The sequence below is a fragment of the Euprymna scolopes genome, chromosome 7 (genome assembly GCF_053919585.1).
Source record: "Euprymna scolopes isolate OS-2025 chromosome 7, ASM5391958v1, whole genome shotgun sequence".
Classification (NCBI taxonomy): Eukaryota; Metazoa; Mollusca; class Cephalopoda; order Sepiida; family Sepiolidae; genus Euprymna; species Euprymna scolopes.
In genome coordinates, this window is record NC_136488.1 from 62,223,301 (window position 1) to 62,245,418 (window position 22,118).

Here is a 22,118-nt window from a genome sequence, read left to right on the forward strand (position 1 = left end):
CATGTTTTGTACAAATAAAAATAAACAATTTTTCTATACCAAAAAAAGCAAAACAAACACCACAAATAAATATTTAAAGATATAAAGAACTTTAAGCATTAAAACATTTTCCAAAATGACTGGATTCGCATGAAATAACCAGAAAATGGTTGATATGCCGTAAAGCAACCAAACCAAATCTAAGTCTTTATTTATTGCTCTTTCTCTCATAATCATTCTTATCCTTTCCTTTTATGAGATTCTACTTTGTAAGGCAATTATGAGTCAACATTCTAGTCGCCTAAGTTAAAAAATGGAGGAGCGAAAACCATCTGTTTTTTTCCCCCCCTTTTCCATTGGCTGCTCACATCTGATATAGTGAACAGAATGAAGCTAATTTACGATTTTGACTTAAATTTTTTTTTTTTTTTTTTTTTTTAATATTTAACTGGCTTTGCAAAGTCTTAATTCAAACAATTTAACTTGAATGACATGTAATGTTTGTCTTCAAATTCTGTGTCCGTTCTTACATATTTTAATCCCCAGCTCAAGGATGACTCAATGGGTCACATTTTTTCTAATACATTTATATATTGCAATGTTTGTACTTGAATACTACATCTGTTCAAACTTTAAATTGCAGAGTTGGGTCGACGTGAACCTGATGTGATAACCATCCCAAATAAAGATTTGGTTATTGTGCATGAACCAAAAACCAAAGTCGACTTAACAAAATATGTAGATAATCAAAATTTTCGGTTTGATTATGCATTTGATGAAAATGCAAATAATGAAATGGTTTATCGGTGAGTATTTTTAAATTCTTTGTTTCATTCCTCCTACTTAAATTCTTATATCACTATTGCTGGAGATTATACACAAGCTTGAGAATTTCTAATATGTTCAACATCATGATCAAACACCAAAGAGATAATACGAGGGGTGTGCAATAAGTAATGCCCCTAACCCACTTCCAGTTGTTTGATCTAGCTGAAATTTTGCATGTGCAATGATTTATATCTCTACAGGTTATGTGGCAAATTACAGCTCTGAACTAATTGTGGGTTCTGTTTTACAGGTGTTTGAACTGAGTCGGGTATGAAATGGAGTCTGTTGAATGTCGAGCAGTGATCCGGTTTTTGTATTTGAAAGGACGCACAACTTATGATGAAATGAAAGAAACTTATGATGATAATGCCCCATCATATGACCTTGTAAAACACTGGCATCGTGAATTTAAACATGCTGGAAGTCTGTGGAAACAGCTCTAAGACCTGCCCCCCCCCTCCCCACTTCTGCCATTGATGAGGCACCTGTCCGTCAAGTTGAGGCTGCCATTTTGGAAGATTGGCGCATTACTATGCGCCAAATAGCCCAAGATGTCAAGATTAGTACAGGGTCTATGGAAACTATCATTCATAACCATTTGCATATGCATAAGGTGTCTGTCAGATGTATTCCCAGGTTGCTCACACCATTCCAGAAGCGAGAATGCGTCGAGTGCTCAAGGATGAATTGCCAAGAAGATGAGTCAAAGTTTTTTCAAAAGACTGATTACAACAGGATGAAACCTGGGTCCATCACTATGATCCAGAGACCAAAGCCCAGTCAATGCAATGGAAGCACTTGGACTCACCACCTCCAAAGAAGGCAAGGGTTCAGCCCTCCGCTGGCAAGGTCATGCTCACAGTCTTCTGGGACCAGGACGGAGTAGTGATGACAGATTTCCTGGCAAAGGGTACCACAATTACAGGAGTCTAGTATGCTTCACTTTTGAGGAAATTAAGGGGAGCTATTAAAATCAAGAGGCGGGGCAAGATCAGCAAATCTCCTGCAGGACAACACTCCGGTCCACAACTCGCATGTCGCCAGATCAGAAGCATGGGCATGTGGTTATGAAATCCTCCCCCATCATCCCTACTCTCCTGACCTTGTACCCTCTGACTTTTACCTCTTCCCAGCCATGAAGCTTTTGAAAGGAAAGCGTTTCCCAGATGATGCAGCCTTGATTTCTGAAGTCACATCGTGGTTGGAGGACCAACCTGGAGTGTTCTACAAAAACAGTCTCCAGAGCTGCATCAAACGATGGGAGAAATGTATAACTCTGGGTGGTTCCTATGTAGAGAAAGACTAACTGTGCCAAATTTCGTTGCTCTACTGCTTTGGGAAGTGGGTCAGGGGCATTACTGATTGCACACCCCTCGTACTTTGCTGAATGCTAGGAAAAAAGACTGCCACAGCAGCCAAAACCAACCAAAATGATCCCCTTAGCAAAAAATTGATTCCATACACAGACATTATGATAGACATCCATGCATATTTTCTACAGAAATAGCAGTTATGCTGGAGCAATAAAATCTTTAACAAGTTATTTTATTTACTTTCTCTTAAGGAGGTCAGGCACAAGGTCAAGTGTTGATTTGATGAATGTGTTTCTGTAGAATGAACTGGATTCAAATCTGACACAGGTTTTCATTCTGTGCCTTTAACCACTTAATCGACTTATTAACAAGTTATTGACAGTATAATCTAATCTAGAAAAATGGAGCAGGACTATAGGAAGTCACGAAAGTAAGTGATCCTTTCCTGAGCCTGTACAAAAATCAATTTTGCTTGAACAAAAAATGCTACCATGGTATGCAGTTTGTTATGTTCCATATACAGTGAGGCACTTTGATAGAATGTAATAATCTTACTTCAATGCAACAAATATAAAATGATGTTAACACCAAAGATTTGTTTGATGACATGAGGATAGAACTTGTGTTTTTCATGAAGACTTATACCGGAATATATATAAGTCCAATAAATAAAAATCTATTTATGTAAAGTTATGTATGTTTCTATATTTTTATGTATAGGAGCCTCTACTAAAGTAACCAATAATTATGTATTTTAGAACTCAATGTTGGGTGTAAAAGGTAATGTAGGCTATATTTAGTTTGATGCAAAGGGATCAAAGAGTGGTGGAAGCTATTTTTGTGAAATTTTAACAATAGTGTTAGACACCAATTAATATTTCTCAAATTTCAGTTTCTTTAGAGAATTTTTAAGGGATAGACCCCTCCCCTCCATTTGAAAGTTCATATATTTCAGATTTGCATTAAATTGATCATAGTCATTAGACACGAATTAAGCAAGATTTCCGGTATTACTATTTCTTAAGACCCTTTAAGTATAAGACATTTTCTATAATCAAAATTGTAATAAGTATTCTAAAAGTTTGATATCATTATATGTTAATTTTAATCCTTATAAGAGAACACAAAAGTGATGTAAAACTGCTTGGGCAATTTTACCCATCATGGGACAGGTGTCCTTTAAGTGAACATATAAATGAAGTACAAATCCGAAAATTAACATAAATCTTGTATTAAATAAGCAGATATTGGCATTAAATCACTCTTGAAGGTCGATTTGTTACTTAATCCATCCAACCAAACAAATAGTAAATGTTTAAAATAATGTCTAGTCAAACAAATTAGAAAAGATTTTTAAGTCCTTTATTATATTTGCAGATAAGTAACTTGTATATGAATCATTTGATTACAAAACTAATAAAAAAAAATGTCTGTCATATATAATAGACACATTGAATAAAATTCACTTCAAACTATCATAGTGGAAGTCTGTGTGTGAAATTCATACCAATTATGAATTAATTTACTTCGATAATTGTTTACAGAAAAAAGTAAACATGTTTTCTGTCATAACATTGAGAGATATTCAATCTTAATCTCAGAACCATGATTCAATCTGTTTTTATTTTGCAGATTTTGTATTTAAATGTTTGAGTTTTCATATTAAAATTAGTAAAATTACTTGAATTTGATATTGAAAGAAAAAGTATACCATTACCACCTGCAACCATAAATAAAATGCTTTGATGCCTAATTATATTTACGTTGATTTAATTATTAAATAGATTAATTGTTATATATATATATTATTCCTTATTGGAATTTTTTATTTTTGAGATGAGCATTGTATGTTAATTTTATTTTATTTCGGACTATTAGTCTCATCTTATCTTTTTATTGGTGCACAACGTTTTGGCCAACTTCCTCTGGCCTTCGTCAGGTGGTAACCGCGACGGATAGGAACTTCGAATCTCCTAACTGCATTCTCAGCCATCACTGCCATCCGTAGTTGTTGTCGTCTCACCACATTTTTGACCAATTACCTCTGGCACGCTTTGGGTGGGATTGAAACCGCTATATTCAGACAATGTTCATTTGTGTTGTATTCATCTGCCAAGACGTTTGTTAAATTATACTTTTGAATGCAAGTATTACCTTGGATTTTACAAATATTTTACCGCTGTTTGTCTGCTTTCAGATATGCTGCAAGACCATTGGTAGATTGTATATTTGAAGGTGGAATGGCCACTTGTTTTGCTTATGGACAAACAGGAAGTGGCAAAACACATGTATGTTTTATTGTAACTCTTTAATTTTTGATGTGCTCTTTTAATGCTTGAATCAGTTGGTGTAAATTAGGATAAATCAAGGCTTGCGTATATCTAAAATATGTAGTTGAAATGTTTGCTTCTTTGATATTTTCTTTTTGATTAGCGAGTTAAGAATTTTTTTTTTTTTCAAATCCTTTTAAATAAGGTTGGTTTTTTTTTAGATGAGGATTGATTATTTGACTTGTTCAAACTACTATTCTCACCTTAGCGAATCACGTTTAGAGTGGTCTTCATATACGTCTTTTGAATTTGGGAATTTTTATGTCAAACTCAGGAACATGTACAGAATTTTTAACCAATCTTATTAAGTCACTGAGAGTATGATGAAATAAAGAGTTCATTTCCAAATTTTGTCTGAAAGATTATGCATACAAGTCAAGATGCAAATAGTAGTTTGAATGTTTTATTTTCTTTGCAAATTACTCGTAATTAAGTTCGCTAGTGTTATTTTGGAGTTTTCCTTTCCTTCTGTACTAGTTTCCCTAACGAGCCATTTCACTTATTTCTCAAAGTAATTAGTGATGCAATAATTCCACTCAAACATGGCACACTAGTAACTAGTACAGGTGATAGTGTTATGTATCTTTGATAAGTTCTATGTTGTCTGTCTCTTTCTTGACCAGGATACATATTTTTTTAGTGATCCTTATCTCAGGTGGTTGGCTGATATATTTATATAGGACATCCATAACTTGATGTTGGTGGGATTATGGATACCTTATGCACTCAGCATCTTTAGTTTGGCTGTGTGTACTGTACGCCATCTTCTGCATCATGTTAATAATGCGCCTGAATATCTCAGGCACTAGAAAACATGATAGATCGAGGAAGACCTGGCTTTAGTGCATAAGTAACTTGACTGTAGGCAGCATATCAACCCTTTGGATAGGACTGCATGGCGAGCAGGTATGAGACGTCTATACTGAAGTCCATCACGCTCACAGCATCTTAAATACCAAAACCCAATGAGTTTATATTTTATTTAATTATTGGAACTCCAATTCTCCAACTAAAAATAATTTCTCATATCTTCTCTTTAAGCATTCCTATTTCTCAAGATCTCATGAAACATTTAAGATTTCTCCAGCAACTAAAATCCAACTCTAAATCTTTCCTGTCACATCAACTATTTCCTAAGTGCAGCTCTAGCTGACTATTCTAAATGCATCATCCACCATTATATCGCATAAGCCATTGCACATGTTGATTATATGTACAGTTAATTATTTTTGTTTTCCATCTTTGTGTCTAATATTGAGGTTAGACATTTTGTAAATAACTTCCAACTTTTTCAGTCTGTTGCCATTTTGCTTGTTCCGCACACTAGCAGCAGATATTTATTAACTGAGCCTTTCCATATTTTAGATGACCTACCACACAACCATGGGTCATTAACATCGATATAAGGCACACTTTTGAGCTTTTCACATTACTGATGATGTGACAGTGTTATGCAGTGCCATTTCTTATAGAAATTTTTTGCAGTTATACTGGCAATTTTTCTCATCAGATATGCTGCGGCCAGGATCATATCTCTTTGATGTTTAATAATCGACCATATTTGGTAGACATGCAAGAGTATAGGTTGAGTATTTGTGTTGTATGCTGTGTCTCTTGCGTATGATAGAATCCCTATGTTTTGTAAAATTGTTGACAGCTACATGAATACTTTTGATGTGGTGGATATATATTGTCTTATAGTTATTAGTTCTGCTTCTCGATTTGATTGTGTTGCCAAGGTAAGGAATTTGGTTCTTTCAACAATTTCTGTTTACACAGATTTTGAAAGCTGCTATAAATGAAGACAGCTGTATCTGCTACACGTAGTATGTATACATTGGTGCACCTTTGTAACACCCCTTGTTGCATGTCATGTAATTGATGGATTTGAGCCAATTTCAAGTTTAACGCATCATTCAATAAGTCCTGGGCCTGGCATATGGATGGTACCACTGATAAAATAGTCCATTTTATAAAGTACTAGTCTCATACTATATCCGATACAGCTAGTATTTTTTATATATATATTGACAGGCGTAGGGTTTAGTCTCATACTATATAAGATACACCAAATATTGTTGTACTGTGGGAGGTCTCACATAACAAAATGTATTGGTGTACATAGCGACAACTTGGGGTGGGTCCACATTTATAATAGAACGGAGATGTGAAGAGTTGTGTAAATGAACAGTTCTTTAAACATGAAGGGGGATTCATTATTGACGAGGGGGATACAGTCAACACATTGGAAAGGGTTTCATATAAAGTTTATAATACAATAGACAAAACACATTACCTTGCGGTTGATAACAAACGAAGACAAAGGCTTACATAACAATATGAAGACATTTATTTCCAACTGAGGATGGGAATGATGGGAATTCAATGCCTGGCAAAATGACTACATTGTTTTGTCTTCCTTTCTGCATCGCTTCCGAAAGGGGCTTAGGCTAACTCAACTAGTCTAACTTTTGTGACGTTAGAACGTGACCAAATGTGCCTGGTTTGCACATGGACACTGCATATGCTTCCAACACATGTTCTGGCAACACAAAGAATATGCCTTAATTTCCATTGTCCCATTCAACCTACTCTGACCTAACTTTGTTGTATAGTTATTTCTAATATAATAGACAATTCACTACATTCCTGGAATCGCATCTAAAAGCAATATGTATTCATTTTAACTTTTGATAACTGAGTTCAATTCCAGCATTCTCCTTTAATAAATATTTTCAATCCTAATTACTTCATTTCTCTAAATACGAGGATCTGTCTCCTTCAATATGCAACATCATCTTAACTTCTTTCAATTTTTCTGAAAGTGGATCACATATTGGATTTATGGCAACATAAAATACATCAGTTTTTGTCTATGAAAATTGAACAGGAAATAGTTTAAAAGGGAAACAACTCACAGCTTAAACTTAATACCAGTTTTTAAAGGCAACTGCTGTAGTCTGATAATAATCACAAATAAATTTAATTAAGAACAAATTAAATGAATCAATTTACATATTATTCTTAAATATAAGGTGAAATTAAAGCCAAGAACAATGCGAGATTTTTTTTTTTATATATAGAGTAAAATTATTTCAACTCTAAACAACAGTAGTCCTTTTTTTTTTTTTTTTCCTGTTGTATCCAATGGTGTTATAAATCTCAATATATTTCGGACTTATTAGTCCTTTTTCAAGAGAAGACAGCGGAAGAGTGTTCTTCATGAGTGCAAACTCTGTCTGGCCGAGACTGAGGGATATAAGTAGGTTGTCGTTTGCTTGAAGCATTGTTGAAGAAAATTATAAGGTGAAATTAAAGCCAAGAACAATGCGAGACTACTGTTGTTTAGAGTTGAAATAATTTTACTCTATATAAAAAAAAAAAAATCTCGCATTGTTCTTGGCTTTAATTTCACCTTATAATTTTCTTCAACAATGCTTCAAGCAAACGACAACCTACTTTTATTCTTAAATAGAATGATGAAGACGATTTTATTACCACAAATTAATAACCATGGATCTAATTATTGAAATAGATTTTCTTTAAGATGCAAATGATGTTATTCCTTGAATGTAGATTCCTTTTAAATACAAAGTACATATAGAAATCATGCTGGAGTATAAATGTGTAAATCTCTCTTTTCAGTATGAAAATTGATTTGTGAAACAGTGTACATTTTGTACATATTAATCCAATTGTGAACAAAAACAGACAGAAATATAACTTCATTATAATACAAGATTCAAGCAAGCAAGGATGCCCAGCTGTTCCACAGAATTTTATAATTATTAAGATTAACCCTCAAATTGCATGTGTTGAAATTTAAACTCTGATTATTAATTTACAACTTAGTTATTAAAGTGAAGTTACCATTGCAAATTTTCGAAACGGTGAAAAATCTGAATTTTATGTGTTGATAAAGCATTACTTTCTGATGGGAAAAAATACTGTTCAAGCATCAAGTAAAAAAACAAAGGCTTAGATGTTTGAACTCTGCTCAGTCGGAAACAATGGTAAAGACGTGGTATGTTGACGTTAAACACAGTCATATAAACATAAATAGTTCTGAATGCTCAGGTTGCCAAAATTCATCAGTTGCTCTGAAAAACAGTAAATCTTTTGGTCGATTATAAATCGAAGTTGCATCAGATAGCAAGAGTTGAAAATGTTGCAATGCATGGTATTCACCATCAATATGAAAATTGTCTAAGTTGATGTTGCATTTGCTTAGTCAATCCAAAATAACACATCAGATTTTCAAAACATTTTGTAACTATATCAACTGCAGTAAAAAGAGTGTTTTGTATTTGGTGGATTTAGCATACATCCATCACTTTACTCTGGATTCAAATTCACAGCTGAGTGGACAACAGCAGGTGAAAGCCGTCCCGAGCAAAGATGAAAACATCAGTAGGCAATCCATATTGAGATGTGCAAAATATTTTGTTAATTGATTACTTTTACAAAGAATCCTCAATAATGAATATTAAGTAACATTGATGCGTTTGAAGGAAGAAGTCGCCAAAAAATTGTTACAAAGAAAAGTTTATCTTTCACAAAAACAATACAATGTCACAAGTCAATCATAACAATGCAAAAAATAAATTGCATGTCAAATTAATTCCACACCCATCCTATTCTTCACATTTGACCATGGACTTTTTATTGACTGTGATTTTTTTTTTAAACTAAATAACTTGGTTTGCATATTATATAAATATAGAATTAATGAACCCAAGATAATATAAATGTTTTTTTAATTGAATTCTTAATTTTCTTTTTCAGACAATGGGTGGAGATTTTTCTGGGAAAAATCAAGATTGTAGCAAAGGAATTTATGCATTAGCAGGTAATAACCTTTAATGACTTTACATAATATATATAATTATGAATCGTACAAAAATTTATCCCCCCCCCTTTTTTCCAAGTCTCATTTGAAACTTGAAACTGTCAGTGATCATTGTCGTCATTCCACTAATATTAAATCCTTCTTGCAATGATTTCCCTGTAGAATTTCATTCCTCTTCTAAAAAACACGAGCTTGCCTTTTGACAATGGATGCCTTTTCATATCCTTTTGACAATGGATGCCTTTTCATATTCTTTTGACAATGGATGCCTTTTCATATTCTTTTGACAATGGATGCCTTTTAATATACTTTTGACAATGGATGCCCTTTCATATACTTTTGACAATGGATGCCTTTTAATATTCTTTTGACAATGGATGCCTTTTCATATTCTTTTGACAATGGATGCCTTTTAATATACTTTTGACAATGGATGCCTTTTCATATTCTTTTGACAATGGATGCCTTTTCATATACTTTTGACAATGGATGCCTTTTCATATACTTTTGACAATCAAAGCCTTTTAATATACTTTTGACAATGGATGCCATTTCATATTCTTTTGACAATGGATGCCTTTTCATATTCTTTTGACAATGGATGCCTTTTCATATTCTTTTGACAATGGATGCCTTTTCATATTCTTTTGACAATGGATGCCTTTTCATATTCTTTTGACAATGGATGCCTTTTCATATTCTTTTGACAATGGATGCCTTTTCATATTCTTTTGACAATGGATGCCTTTTCATATTCTTTTGACAATGGATGCCTTTTCATATTCTTTTGACAATGGATGCCTTTTCATATTCTTTTGACAATGGATGCCTTTTAATATTCTTTTGACAATGGATGCCTTTTCATATTCTTTTGACAATGGATGCCTTTTAATATTCTTTTGACAATGGATGCCTTTTAATATTATTTTGACAATGGATGCCTTTTCATATTCTTTTGACAATGGATGCCTTTTCATATTCTTTTGACAATGGATGCCTTTTCATATTCTTTTGACAATGGATGCCTTTTAATATTCTTTTGACAATGGATGCCTTTTAATATTCTTTTGACAATGGATGCCTTTTAATATTCTTTTGACAATGGATGCCTTTTAATATTCTTTTGACAATGGATGCCTTTTAATATTCTTTTGACAATGGATGCCTTTTCATATACTTTTGACAATCAAAGCCTTTTAATATACTTTTGACAATGGATGCCTTTTCATATTCTTTTGACAATGGATGCCTTTTCATATTCTTTTGACAATGGATGCCTTTTAATATACTTTTGACAATGGATGCCCTTTCATATACTTTTGACAATGGATGCCTTTTAATATTCTTTTGACAATGGATGCCTTTTCATATTCTTTTGACAATGGATGCCTTTTAATATACTTTTGACAATGGATGCCTTTTCATATTCTTTTGACAATGGATGCCTTTTCATATACTTTTGACAATGGATGCCTTTTCATATACTTTTGACAATCAAAGCCTTTTAATATACTTTTGACAATGGATGCCATTTCATATTCTTTTGACAATGGATGCCTTTTCATATTCTTTTGACAATGGATGCCTTTTCATATTCTTTTGGACAATGGATGCCTTTTCATATTCTTTTGACAATGGATGCCTTTTCATATTCTTTTGACAATGGATGCCTTTTCATATTCTTTTGACAATGGATGCCTTTTCATATTCTTTTGACAATGGATGCCTTTTCATATTCTTTTGACAATGGATGCCTTTTCATATTCTTTTGACAATGGATGCCTTTTAATATTCTTTTGACAATGGATGCCTTTTCATATTCTTTTGACAATGGATGCCTTTTCATATTCTTTTGACAATGGATGCCTTTTAATATTCTTTTGACAATGGATGCCTTTTAATATTATTTTGACAATGGATGCCTTTTCATATTCTTTTGACAATGGATGCCTTTTCATATTCTTTTGACAATGGATGCCTTTTAATATTCTTTTGACAATGGATGCCTTTTAATATTCTTTTGACAATGGATGCCTTTTAATATTCTTTTGACAATGGATGCCTTTTAATATTCTTTTGACAATGGATGCCTTTTAATATTCTTTTGACAATGGATGCCTTTTAATATTCTTTTGACAATGGATGCCTTTTCATATACTTTTGACAATCAAAGCCTTTTAATATACTTTTGACAATGGATGCCATTTCATATTCTTTTGACAATGATGCCTTTCATATTCTTTTGACAATGGATGCCTTTTCATATTCTTTTGACAATGGATGCCTTTTAATATACTTTTGACAATGGATGCCCTTTCATATACTTTTGACAATGGATGCCTTTTAATATTCTTTTGACAATGGATGCCTTTTCATATTCTTTTGACAATGGATGCCTTTTAATATACTTTTGACAATGGATGCCTTTTCATATTCTTTTGACAATGGATGCCTTTTCATATACTTTTGACAATGGATGCCTTTTCATATACTTTTGACAATCAAAGCCTTTTAATATACTTTTGACAATGGATGCCATTTCATATTCTTTTGACAATCGATGCCTTTTCATATACTTTTGACAATCAGAAGCCTTTTCATATACTTTTGACAATGGATGCCTTTTCATATACTTTTGACAATGGATGCCTTTTCATATACTTTTGACAATGGATGCCTTTTCATATACTTTTGACAATGGATGCCTTTTCATATTCTTTTGACAATGGATGCCTTTTCATATTCTTTTGACAATGGATGCCTTTTCATATTCTTTTGACAATGGATGCCTTTTCATATTCTTTTGACAATGGATGCCTTTTCATATTCTTTTGACAATGGATGCCTTTTCATATTCTTTTGACAATGGATGCCTTTTCATATTCTTTTGACAATGGATGCCTTTTCATATTCTTTTGACAATGGATGCCTTTTCATATTCTTTTGACAATGGATGCCTTTTCATATTCTTTTGACAATGGATGCCTTTTCATATTCTTTTGACAATGGATGCCTTTTCATATTCTTTTGACAATGGATGCCTTTTCATATTCTTTTGACAATGGATGCCTTTTAATATTCTTTTGACAATGGATGCCTTTTAATATTCTTTTGACAATGGATGCCTTTTAATATTCTTTTGACAATGGATGCCTTTTAATATTCTTTTGACAATGGATGCCTTTTAATATTCTTTTGACAATGGATGCCTTTTAATATTCTTTTGACAATGGATGCCTTTTAATATTCTTTTGACAATGGATGCCTTTTAATATTCTTTTGACAATGGATGCCTTTTAATATTCTTTTGACAATGGATGCCTTTTAATATTCTTTTGACAATGGATGCCTTTTCATATTCTTTTGACAATGGATGCCTTTTCATATTCTTTTGACAATGGATGCCTTTTCATATTCTTTTGACAATGGATGCCTTTTCATATTCTTTTGACAATGGATGCCTTTTCATATTCTTTTGACAATGGATGCCTTTTCATATTGTTTTGACAATGGATGCCTTTTCATATTCTTTTGACAATGGATGCCTTTTCATATTCTTTTGACAATGGATGCCTTTTCATATTCTTTTGACAATGGATGCCTTTTTATATTCTTTTGACAATGGATGCCTTTTCATATTCTTTTGACAATGGATGCCTTTTCATATTCTTTTGACAATGGATGCCTTTTAATATTCTTTTGACAATGGATGCCTTTTAATATTCTTTTGACAATGGATGCCTTTTAATATTCTTTTGACAATGGATGCCTTTTAATATTCTTTTGACAATGGATGCCTTTTAATATTCTTTTGACAATGGATGCCTTTTCATATTCTTTTGACAATGGATGCCTTTTAATATTCTTTTGACAATGGATGCCTTATATTCTTTTGACAATGGATGCCTTATATTCTTTTGACAATGGATGCCTTTTCATATTCTTTTGACAATGGATGCCTTTTAATATACTTTTGACAATGGATGCCTTTTAATATACTTTTGACAATGGATGCCTTTTCATATTCTTTTGACAATGGATGCCTTTTCTATATTCTTTTGACAATGGATGCCTTTTCTATATTCTTTTGACAATGGATGCCTTTTCTATATTCTTTTGACAATGGATGCCTTTTCATATTCTTTTGACAATGGATGCCGTTTCATATTCTTTTGACAATGGATGCCTTTTCATATTCTTTTGACAATGGATGCCTTTTCATATTCTTTTGACAATGGATGCCTTTTCATATTCTTTTGACAATGGATGCCTTTTCATATTCTTTTGACAATGGATGCCTTTTCATATTCTTTTGACAATGGATGCCTTTTCATATTCTTTTGACAATGGATGCCTTTTCATATTCTTTTGACAATGGATGCCTTTTCATATTCTTTTGACAATGGATGCCTTTTCATTTTTTTTTTACAATGGATGCCTTTTCATATTCTTTTGACAATGGATGCCTTTTCATATTCTTTTGACAATGGATGCCTTTTCATATTCTTTTGACAATGGATGCCTTTTCATATTCTTTTGACAATGGATGCCTTTTCATATTCTTTTGACAATGGATGCCTTTTCATATTCTTTTGACAATGGATGCCTTTTCATATTCTTTTGACAATGGATGCCTTTTCATATTCTTTTGACAATGGATTACTGTTCATATTCTTTTGACAATGGATGCCTTTTAATATTCTTTTGACAATGGATGCCTTTTAATATTCTTTTGACAATGGATGCCTTTTAATATTCTTTTGACAATGGATGCCTTTTAATATTCTTTTGACAATGGATGCCTTTTAATATTCTTTTGACAATGGATGCCTTTTCATATTCTTTTGACAATGGATGCCTTTTAATATTCTTTTGACAATGGATGCCTTTTAATATTCTTTTGACAATGGATGCCTTTTCATATTCTTTTGACAATGGATGCCTTTTAATATTCTTTTGACAATGGATGCCTTTTAATATTCTTTTGACAATGGATGCCTTTTAGTATTCTTTTGACAATGGATGCCTTTTAATATTCTTTTGACAATGGATGCCTTTTAATATTCTTTTGACAATGGATGCCTTTTAATATTCTTTTGACAATGGATGCCTTTTAATATACTTTTGACAATGGATGCCTTTTAATATTCTTTTGACAATGGATGCCTTTTAATATTCTTTTGACAATGGATGCCTTTTAATATACTTTTGACAATGGATGCCTTTTAATATTCTTTTGACAATGGATGCCTTTTAATATTCTTTTGACAATGGATGCCTTTTAATATTCTTTTGACAATGGATGCCTTTTAATATACTTTTGACAATGGATGCCTTTTAATATACTTTTGACAATGGATGCCTTTTAATATTCTTTTGACAATGGATGCCTTTTAATATTCTTTTGACAATGGATGCCTTTTCATATTCTTTTGACAATGGATGCCTTTTCATATTCTTTTGACAATGGATGCCTTTTAATATTCTTTTAGATGAAAACCTTTAGAAATAAAGTTTCCATATTTCACAGCATCAAATCGGTAAAAATTATGATTCATTCATCTTTGTTGTTATCAAAGAGTTTGTGGAAACCAATCCAACCAATTTCCATATTTTTGCATGCTTTTTGAGACTGATGGTCAAATGGTATATGTTTAAGCTTCTTGGTTAACATTTTCCTTAAGCTTCTATCCTCCTCCACGGCTGGCGAAAGTGTCAGGTCATTGAAATTTGATGGCTAATCTCTTCCTTTTTCATGTGAGTCTAGTATTATTTTAACTCCCCAACCATTTTTCAACATTGCTTTTCACACCAAAATGTTCATTGAATCGCAAAATCCAACTTTTCAAAAGAGTTGATCATAATGCAATGAATATGTGGATATGATTTTCAACATGTAGTCTGAAAAAAGAGGATTATTTTTATGTAATAAATTAAATAAAATACTATTTTGTTTTTGTTGAAGACAAAAAAATGAAATAGTTATGTACTAATGCTTGAACTTTAGAGATGGGTCATCTGTTTCAAAAAAGAAAAACACTTTCAGTGCTAAAAAAGATAATCCAACTCTGGATCTAATAAAATCTAGAAAGACCCCTCCTCCTCCTCCCACTAATGATTAACAAAGCTGAAATACTTTCTAACAGAGATAGAATAAAGGTAGTATATTGTTTCTGCCATAACTCTGAGTATTCTTAAAGTTCAAAGGAAGTTGACTCATAAGTTTTGATATGTGGAAAATTCTCCTCCACGACAATACCCGACCGAACGTTGCTAAACCGATCCTGCAGAAGTTGAATGAATTGGGCTACGAAACTCTGCCTCATCCGCCATACTCACCAGACCTCTTACCTACCGACTACCAATTATTCAAGCATCTTGAACCAGAGACATACTTCAGTCAACAGAGAACAAGTTATCTCAACAATGACCTTGAGTCTTTTGACGTTGGTGTCGGGGGAATTCTCTCCTCCCACCCCACCCCAGCTGATGCCAAGTGAATGTCATTGCAAATACAAGTAACAGAATAATATGTTCTGATGAAGAAGATTGGTAATGAATTGATAATGTCACATCAAATTGTGTGCATGTAGACTTCATAATAGTAAATTGAATGCAACAATGTAAAATTATTGGTTTAAAATCAATTTTTCGATGAACAAATTCATAAGTTGAGTTTTACGACTTGTGGCTAAATTAATACAATAGTTGGATTCACATCCAAAAATATCATTAAAATTCTTATGCAATCTAACATTGTTCATAGAAGTTAATACCAAAACAAAATGCTTACTATTCTGTTTGTTCATGGAAAAATAATTCTTAAATGATCTCAAATCCATTTTCTAGCTCATTTTTAATATTTGTAACAATTTTAAATGACATTTTTGCATAATTATTTTATGTATTTTTATTTTTTTGTTTAGCATTTTGTTTGAAGTTATTTTTTATTCTCTGATAATTTTTTTTCCTCTAATTGCAGCTAGAGATGTTTTTCAATTACTTCATTCTCGTTACAAAAGAATGGACCTCACTGTAAATGCAAGTTACTTTGAAATATACAGTGGCAAAGTAAGTAGCAAAACTCTTCTTATCCAAAACAATAATTCTTGTAAGATAAAGACGAACAATTGTTAGTGACAATATTGCAAAAATGTTTTTATTCCACGAATATATATATATTAAATTGTTCTGTCAAATTTTTAGTTAGACTCAACTCAAACCTCAGTTCTGAGTAGCTAATTTTCATTTATAATTTTTGTACTATGTTATTAGATATATAATAATGCACTTGGGTATAATTTATTTTAAAAATTTAATCTGGCCCAGATGTTTACTAAAATGAAACATTTTTAAATACTCATCTTAAAATAAAAATCAGTAAGGGGGAAAACTCATTTTATATCCTAGCCCTAGATTTAAAATGTACAAACAAAAATTAAAAACTGAAATAACTTCATTACATTCTTGTTAATGCCAGGTAAGTATGCGCACTTATATTAGTAAGTTATGAAAATATATGGCAGTTAAGTTTAATTTCGATATTATGATATGCACTATATTTTATTAACTTATTTTTAGATTTGTGTTGTAATTGTTGCTTGACTTAAATACATTTTTGGCATTAGATATTGCTAGGCTTACATTTGATAGAATTAGAAGAATTTGTTTTATGGTTAATTGTACTTTGTTTCTGCATATATTTCATTGGCATTATGCTTTAAGTATGGCTCATAAGTGTGTTCATTTAAGTTAAAAGTGATATCTAAAATATTACTTTGTTAGTCAGTACATCGACTCTTAGGCTTATTTTTCATATCTATGTGTATAATTTTCTCCCTTGATTTTGTTAGAATCCCTTATTATAGCTAATCCATTATCCTCCATCAGATGATAATATTCTTGTACATTAAGTCAATTGACATCAAATGGAAGCCTTACTTGTTATTGTGACAAATCTTTAAAAAATAAATCTAATTTTATGAACTGTTGTTCCAACAAGTTTGTAAAATATCTCTATTTACCACATACTAGCTACTACATCCTCGGCCTGGTTGCATATTTTTTCTAGCCTGGAAGTATACTATGATGGTGAACAGACATATGCTACACTGACCCCCAAAGAGGAGGTAATAAGTAAAAGGATGATATCACGACAAACATACATATGCTACACTAACTACCTCCTCCTAATGTGTGTCAACAAAACAGGTCCTATATTACTACCACCACCTCAAAAAAAAATGAAGAATATGGTAATTTCAGAAAGATACTATCAAGGGGAACAAACATATACTATATTACCCCCCCACACACACACACAAAAAAAAATAGGTAATGTCTAGTAGTACTCTTTTAACAAATGAAAATGTATCACACTATCTGAAAAGGAGAAGGTAAAGCCTTGTATGGTGGTGGATTGGTATTATGAATGTACTTTACACTGTCTGCCCCCCCCCACCTCAGAAATAATTAGATACTATACTACTCGACCCTCCCTCCAAAAAAGGGGGGGTAATCACTGGAAATAGGGTCTCATGATAACAAAACGGATAATACATTACCTACTCTTCAGAGGAGAATGTAATACCTAAGAGGATCCCTTCATACCCTTAAAAAAGAAAATGTAATTTTTTAGATGATAGTCTTATAACAGAACTAGACGACCCGTGACCCATTGGGTCAGTATGTTATATTAGCTATGGAATTCATGTATGAGCGTGACATAAAGAAAATAGGTTGGGGGGGGGTTGACATAACATAAACATTTCTATGAAAGTATATTAAAATGAAAAATCACGGACGGATCGCTCAAACATGAAAAAAAAATTCTCCCTATTCATGTAAAGTTAACTATTTTTCCGAATAATCGCTCAAAAATCGAAAATTAAACATGATTTTCCTACGAATCGAACGCAGACGAAAGTCATATAGCAGCAAAAACACACATGAACCTACCGATGAGAAATATAAGAATGAAAAACCCATATTGGAATCCTTCAAGCAAGTTATAGAAACTTAAAATCTAAAAAAAAATAATTAATAAACCCTGAAGCAAAAAAATAAAACCTAAATAAATAAAATGAAATAAAACTAATATTGAAACAGATTAGTAAATGTGTCAACAAATTCACCGTTCTCACACAACTATTTTGTATCTAGAAATGTAAACAAAAAATAAAAAAAAGAAAGGAAAAGGGATGGATAGAGAGTAGTAGTAGTAGTCTTGGCTTTACTACAATTGTTCTTATGTTTGTCAACGGGTTAAAGTTGTTTAGTTGTCAGAAAATAGTGACAGTATAGTTGTAATAAAGAATAGTTGCAAAACACCCCCACTCTTCCCATGTTAAATAATAATTTCGAAATAATGTCAATATTTCAGTGTGCAGTTCAAAATCTGCAAAAGAAGCAATTTGTGTTTATTTGTTTATGTTGTTATGGGTTAATGCTTATGCGCGCATGCGCAACCGGATGTCATAAACAGGAAAGTGGGTTACATCACTCGTTACAAGGTCATTTGAGTTTTATAATTATATAGACAACTACTACTTTGGCATGCAAGAATCTCATCTGAGACAATTTGTGATTTACTTGATGTATTTTTGTATGATAATAAACCCTTTGAATTATAATTTAGCAGAAAAACATTTTTCAAATGGTTCTTGTGTGCTGTAGTAGGTGACCTCACAGGCAATAAATTTTGATTGTGTGAAGTTACCCAGATTTCTTCAGTATGTAGTATTCCAAATCTGTTTTCAGAGATAATTGACAATAAGCGTGAATTTGAGCATTTTTTTAGCTTGGTTACTTTTGAAAATCTTTTGAAATTATTTTTAATTTTTGTAAAAAAAATTTTAGATTCAATGCACAAATTTTTAAGTTCTTGCTTCTGAGGCATTCCTAGTCAAAAATGACTTAAAATTCATGAAAAAATATGAAATATAATAAAGTCCCTCATTTTTCCAAATTAAAAAATCCAAAACCGAATCACTAAAAGGGCTAAAATTTTCAGTAAATACTTATGATTGACAAAAAATAAAAATCTGAGACTTTCCACTTCCATGAGTGGATCACATTAGCTAGAAATTTCTCCATGTTTCCTTTCCTCCTCCTCCCGTGTTTCCTTTCCTCCTCCTCCCGTGTTTCCTCTTCTCCTCCTCCCGTGTTTCCTCTTCTCCTCCTCCCGTGTTTCCATCTTCTCCTCCTCCCGTGTTTCCATCTTCTCCTCCTCCCGTGTTTCCATCTTCTCCTCCTCCCGTGTTTCCTCTCCTCCTCCTCCCGCGTTTCCTCTCCTCCGCTTTCCGCGTTTCCCCTTCCCCTCTTCCCTCCTTTCGGTGTTTCCTCCCTCTGCCGCTCTTTTCCACTGCGTGCCTCCTCCCTCCATTTATCTTCCTCTCCTCTTCCTCATGTGTCTTGCCCTTGCCCCTCATGTATTTTACTTTATATTATCACGTTTGAATAAGTGATGACATAATTTGAATGGTTTTAGTTTCTTATATACCCCACCCCTTTTGTTTTATTTTTGTTTGTTTTTTTCCCCCAGTTTAATAACAAGTAGTTAAAAAGGAGAAAAAAAGTCAACTTGTAATACTACACTGGCAGATAACTCATTAGTCTCAAATACTAAACTAAATTTAGCGTTAAAAGCTAGATTAATAGTACGAGTATAGTTTTGGCTTTAGACATATACTAAACCTTCATTAGTTTTAAATGTATTTGTTTTGTAGGTATTTGACTTATTGAATAAAAAAGTCAAATTACGTGTATTAGAGGACCAAAAGGGTCAAGTGAACATTGTAAAATTACAAGAAAATCAAGTTGACAACGTAGAAGATGTACTTAAGCTTATACAACATGGCAATGCTGTTCGGTATGTATTTGTTTTAACCAATCTTTTTAACTATGTTTATTCATCAGTGAAGTTGCCAAATCACCAAGAATGTTACATTTCAGGGTGAGGTGGGGGGAGGGAGTAATGTATTCTTTCTCATGATTTTAGTGTTATTCAAAGGGAAGTAATTCATTATATAACATCAGTAACAACTCATTAAAAGTATATAAAAAGTGATAATCGTTTGGTCACTTGATGTAAAGTAGGAATAAACAATCTTTTGAAATAAAATTGATTTTTATAAATTTGATGTAAATAGTTCTTTGTAAAAAGGGAAATTCATTTTATCGTAAGTTTTTTTCTTAATGCTTGAAAAATGTAACATTTCCATTTTTGATGAATAGATTCTCTAATAGAAAATATTCCACACATTTTAAAACAATTTTTCATTTTCAAGTGATTGTCTAAATGTTACTATTTTCAAAACAATTTAAAATCTCAATTTTTATAATTTAAAAATTAAATTACATTGAATTAAATAATTTAAATATGAAGTAGTAATTCTAATTTTATAATTTTTCATCATGTAAAAAAAAAAAAAGACTTGTCTAATACATATTTTAATCTCTATCGTTAGAACTTCTGGTCAAACTGCAGCAAATCAGCATTCATCCAGATCCCATGCTGTCTTCCAAATTCTGCTCCGTCGTAGGTGAGTTCTTTTATATTTTTTTAGGAAGTTTTTATTAGTCAAGCTCCAACCTCTGTCGCATCACTGTGCCTGTTTTACAAGTACTTTAATGGAACATACTTGGGTGCACTCATAGCATTTTTGCTCCCTAATACATACTCTTGACAGATGTAGATGGCTGACTGAATTACTGTATAGTATTATCTAACATAATGTTATCTTTAAGGATTTTTAAAGTCAAACCCAAACAGCATCGAAACTGACAAATCAAATTTTGCTCCTAAGTAGCCAATTGTTATTATGTTGTTTTATTGGCAATATATAATTTACTTAGATATGATGTATTTAAAAAATTCCTTAAACCTTGACAATTGTTAATGTGAAACATTTTTAAATAATCACCTAAAAATAAAAATTGACCAAAGGATAATTTCTTTCAAATTGAAAACTATTATACAAGTTGTCTACCTTAATATATATGTGTATATATATATATATATATATATATATATATATATATATATATATATATATATATATATATATATACATACTAGATTATCATTAGTTCTTGAACTATAGATAAAAATATTCAAAATAAAATGATTTTGAGATTATGTTGTCTTTTATTATCTTAAAAAAACATTTTTTATAAATGAGTGAAAAAAAACTCGGGAGGCCTCTAGAGCACTTTTGCAAGCACTAATTAAAATTAAGGAGGTCCCCAGAACACTACTGAAACCAAATTTCTATCCTCCCTTCTCTAGAAGAGAAAATATTTTTTAAGTGAGAACTGAAAAAAAGTAAAACTTGAGGCTGCAGAAGCATTACTAAAAGCACTATAGTTATAAACTAGCAGTTCAGCCCGGCTTTGCTCGGGCCTTATGTACTGTTCATAACTTTATGTGCATATATATATATATATATATATATATATATATATATATATATATATATATATTAAAAAGTTTGACTCGTGTTCAGGTAACCTACATCTAAAATTTTAAGTTTTTAGACCCAAAATTGGTGAAGGAGTTTGGTAGAGTCTGCAAAAAGTCTTTCAAATTTCTTTCTGCAGAAGTCTTTCAACTTTGACCTCTTGGCAGCCAAATTTTCGCCCAAAAACTGATTAAAAAGCTTGCTGCCTGTCTGAATACCCTTTATGTAAAATTTCAAATGTTTAAACCCAAAATCGGCTGAATAGTTTGCTAGAGACTACAAAGGTCAAATTTTTTTAACTTTGACTCCTTGGCAGCCAAATTTTCGGCCAAAAACCGATTAAAAAGCTTGCCCTACA

At 32.1% G+C, this 22,118-nt stretch overlaps 1 protein-coding gene across 2 annotated transcripts in view; it reads left to right on the top strand.

The window, feature by feature from the left end:
- LOC145279763 (kinesin-like protein KIF2A) overlaps positions 1–22,118 on the top strand; it is a 139,602-nt gene that overhangs the window by 85,197 nt on the left and 32,287 nt on the right. For both annotated transcript variants that reach the window (XM_080131070.1, XM_080131071.1), the window contains 6 exons: positions 623–785; positions 4,318–4,408; positions 9,236–9,299; positions 16,282–16,370; positions 20,027–20,169; positions 20,768–20,842. In XM_080131070.1, coding sequence (XP_079987196.1) covers positions 623–785; positions 4,318–4,408; positions 9,236–9,299; positions 16,282–16,370; positions 20,027–20,169; positions 20,768–20,842 — 625 coding nt within the window. The remainder of the gene's footprint in view (positions 1–622; positions 786–4,317; positions 4,409–9,235; positions 9,300–16,281; positions 16,371–20,026; positions 20,170–20,767; positions 20,843–22,118) is intronic.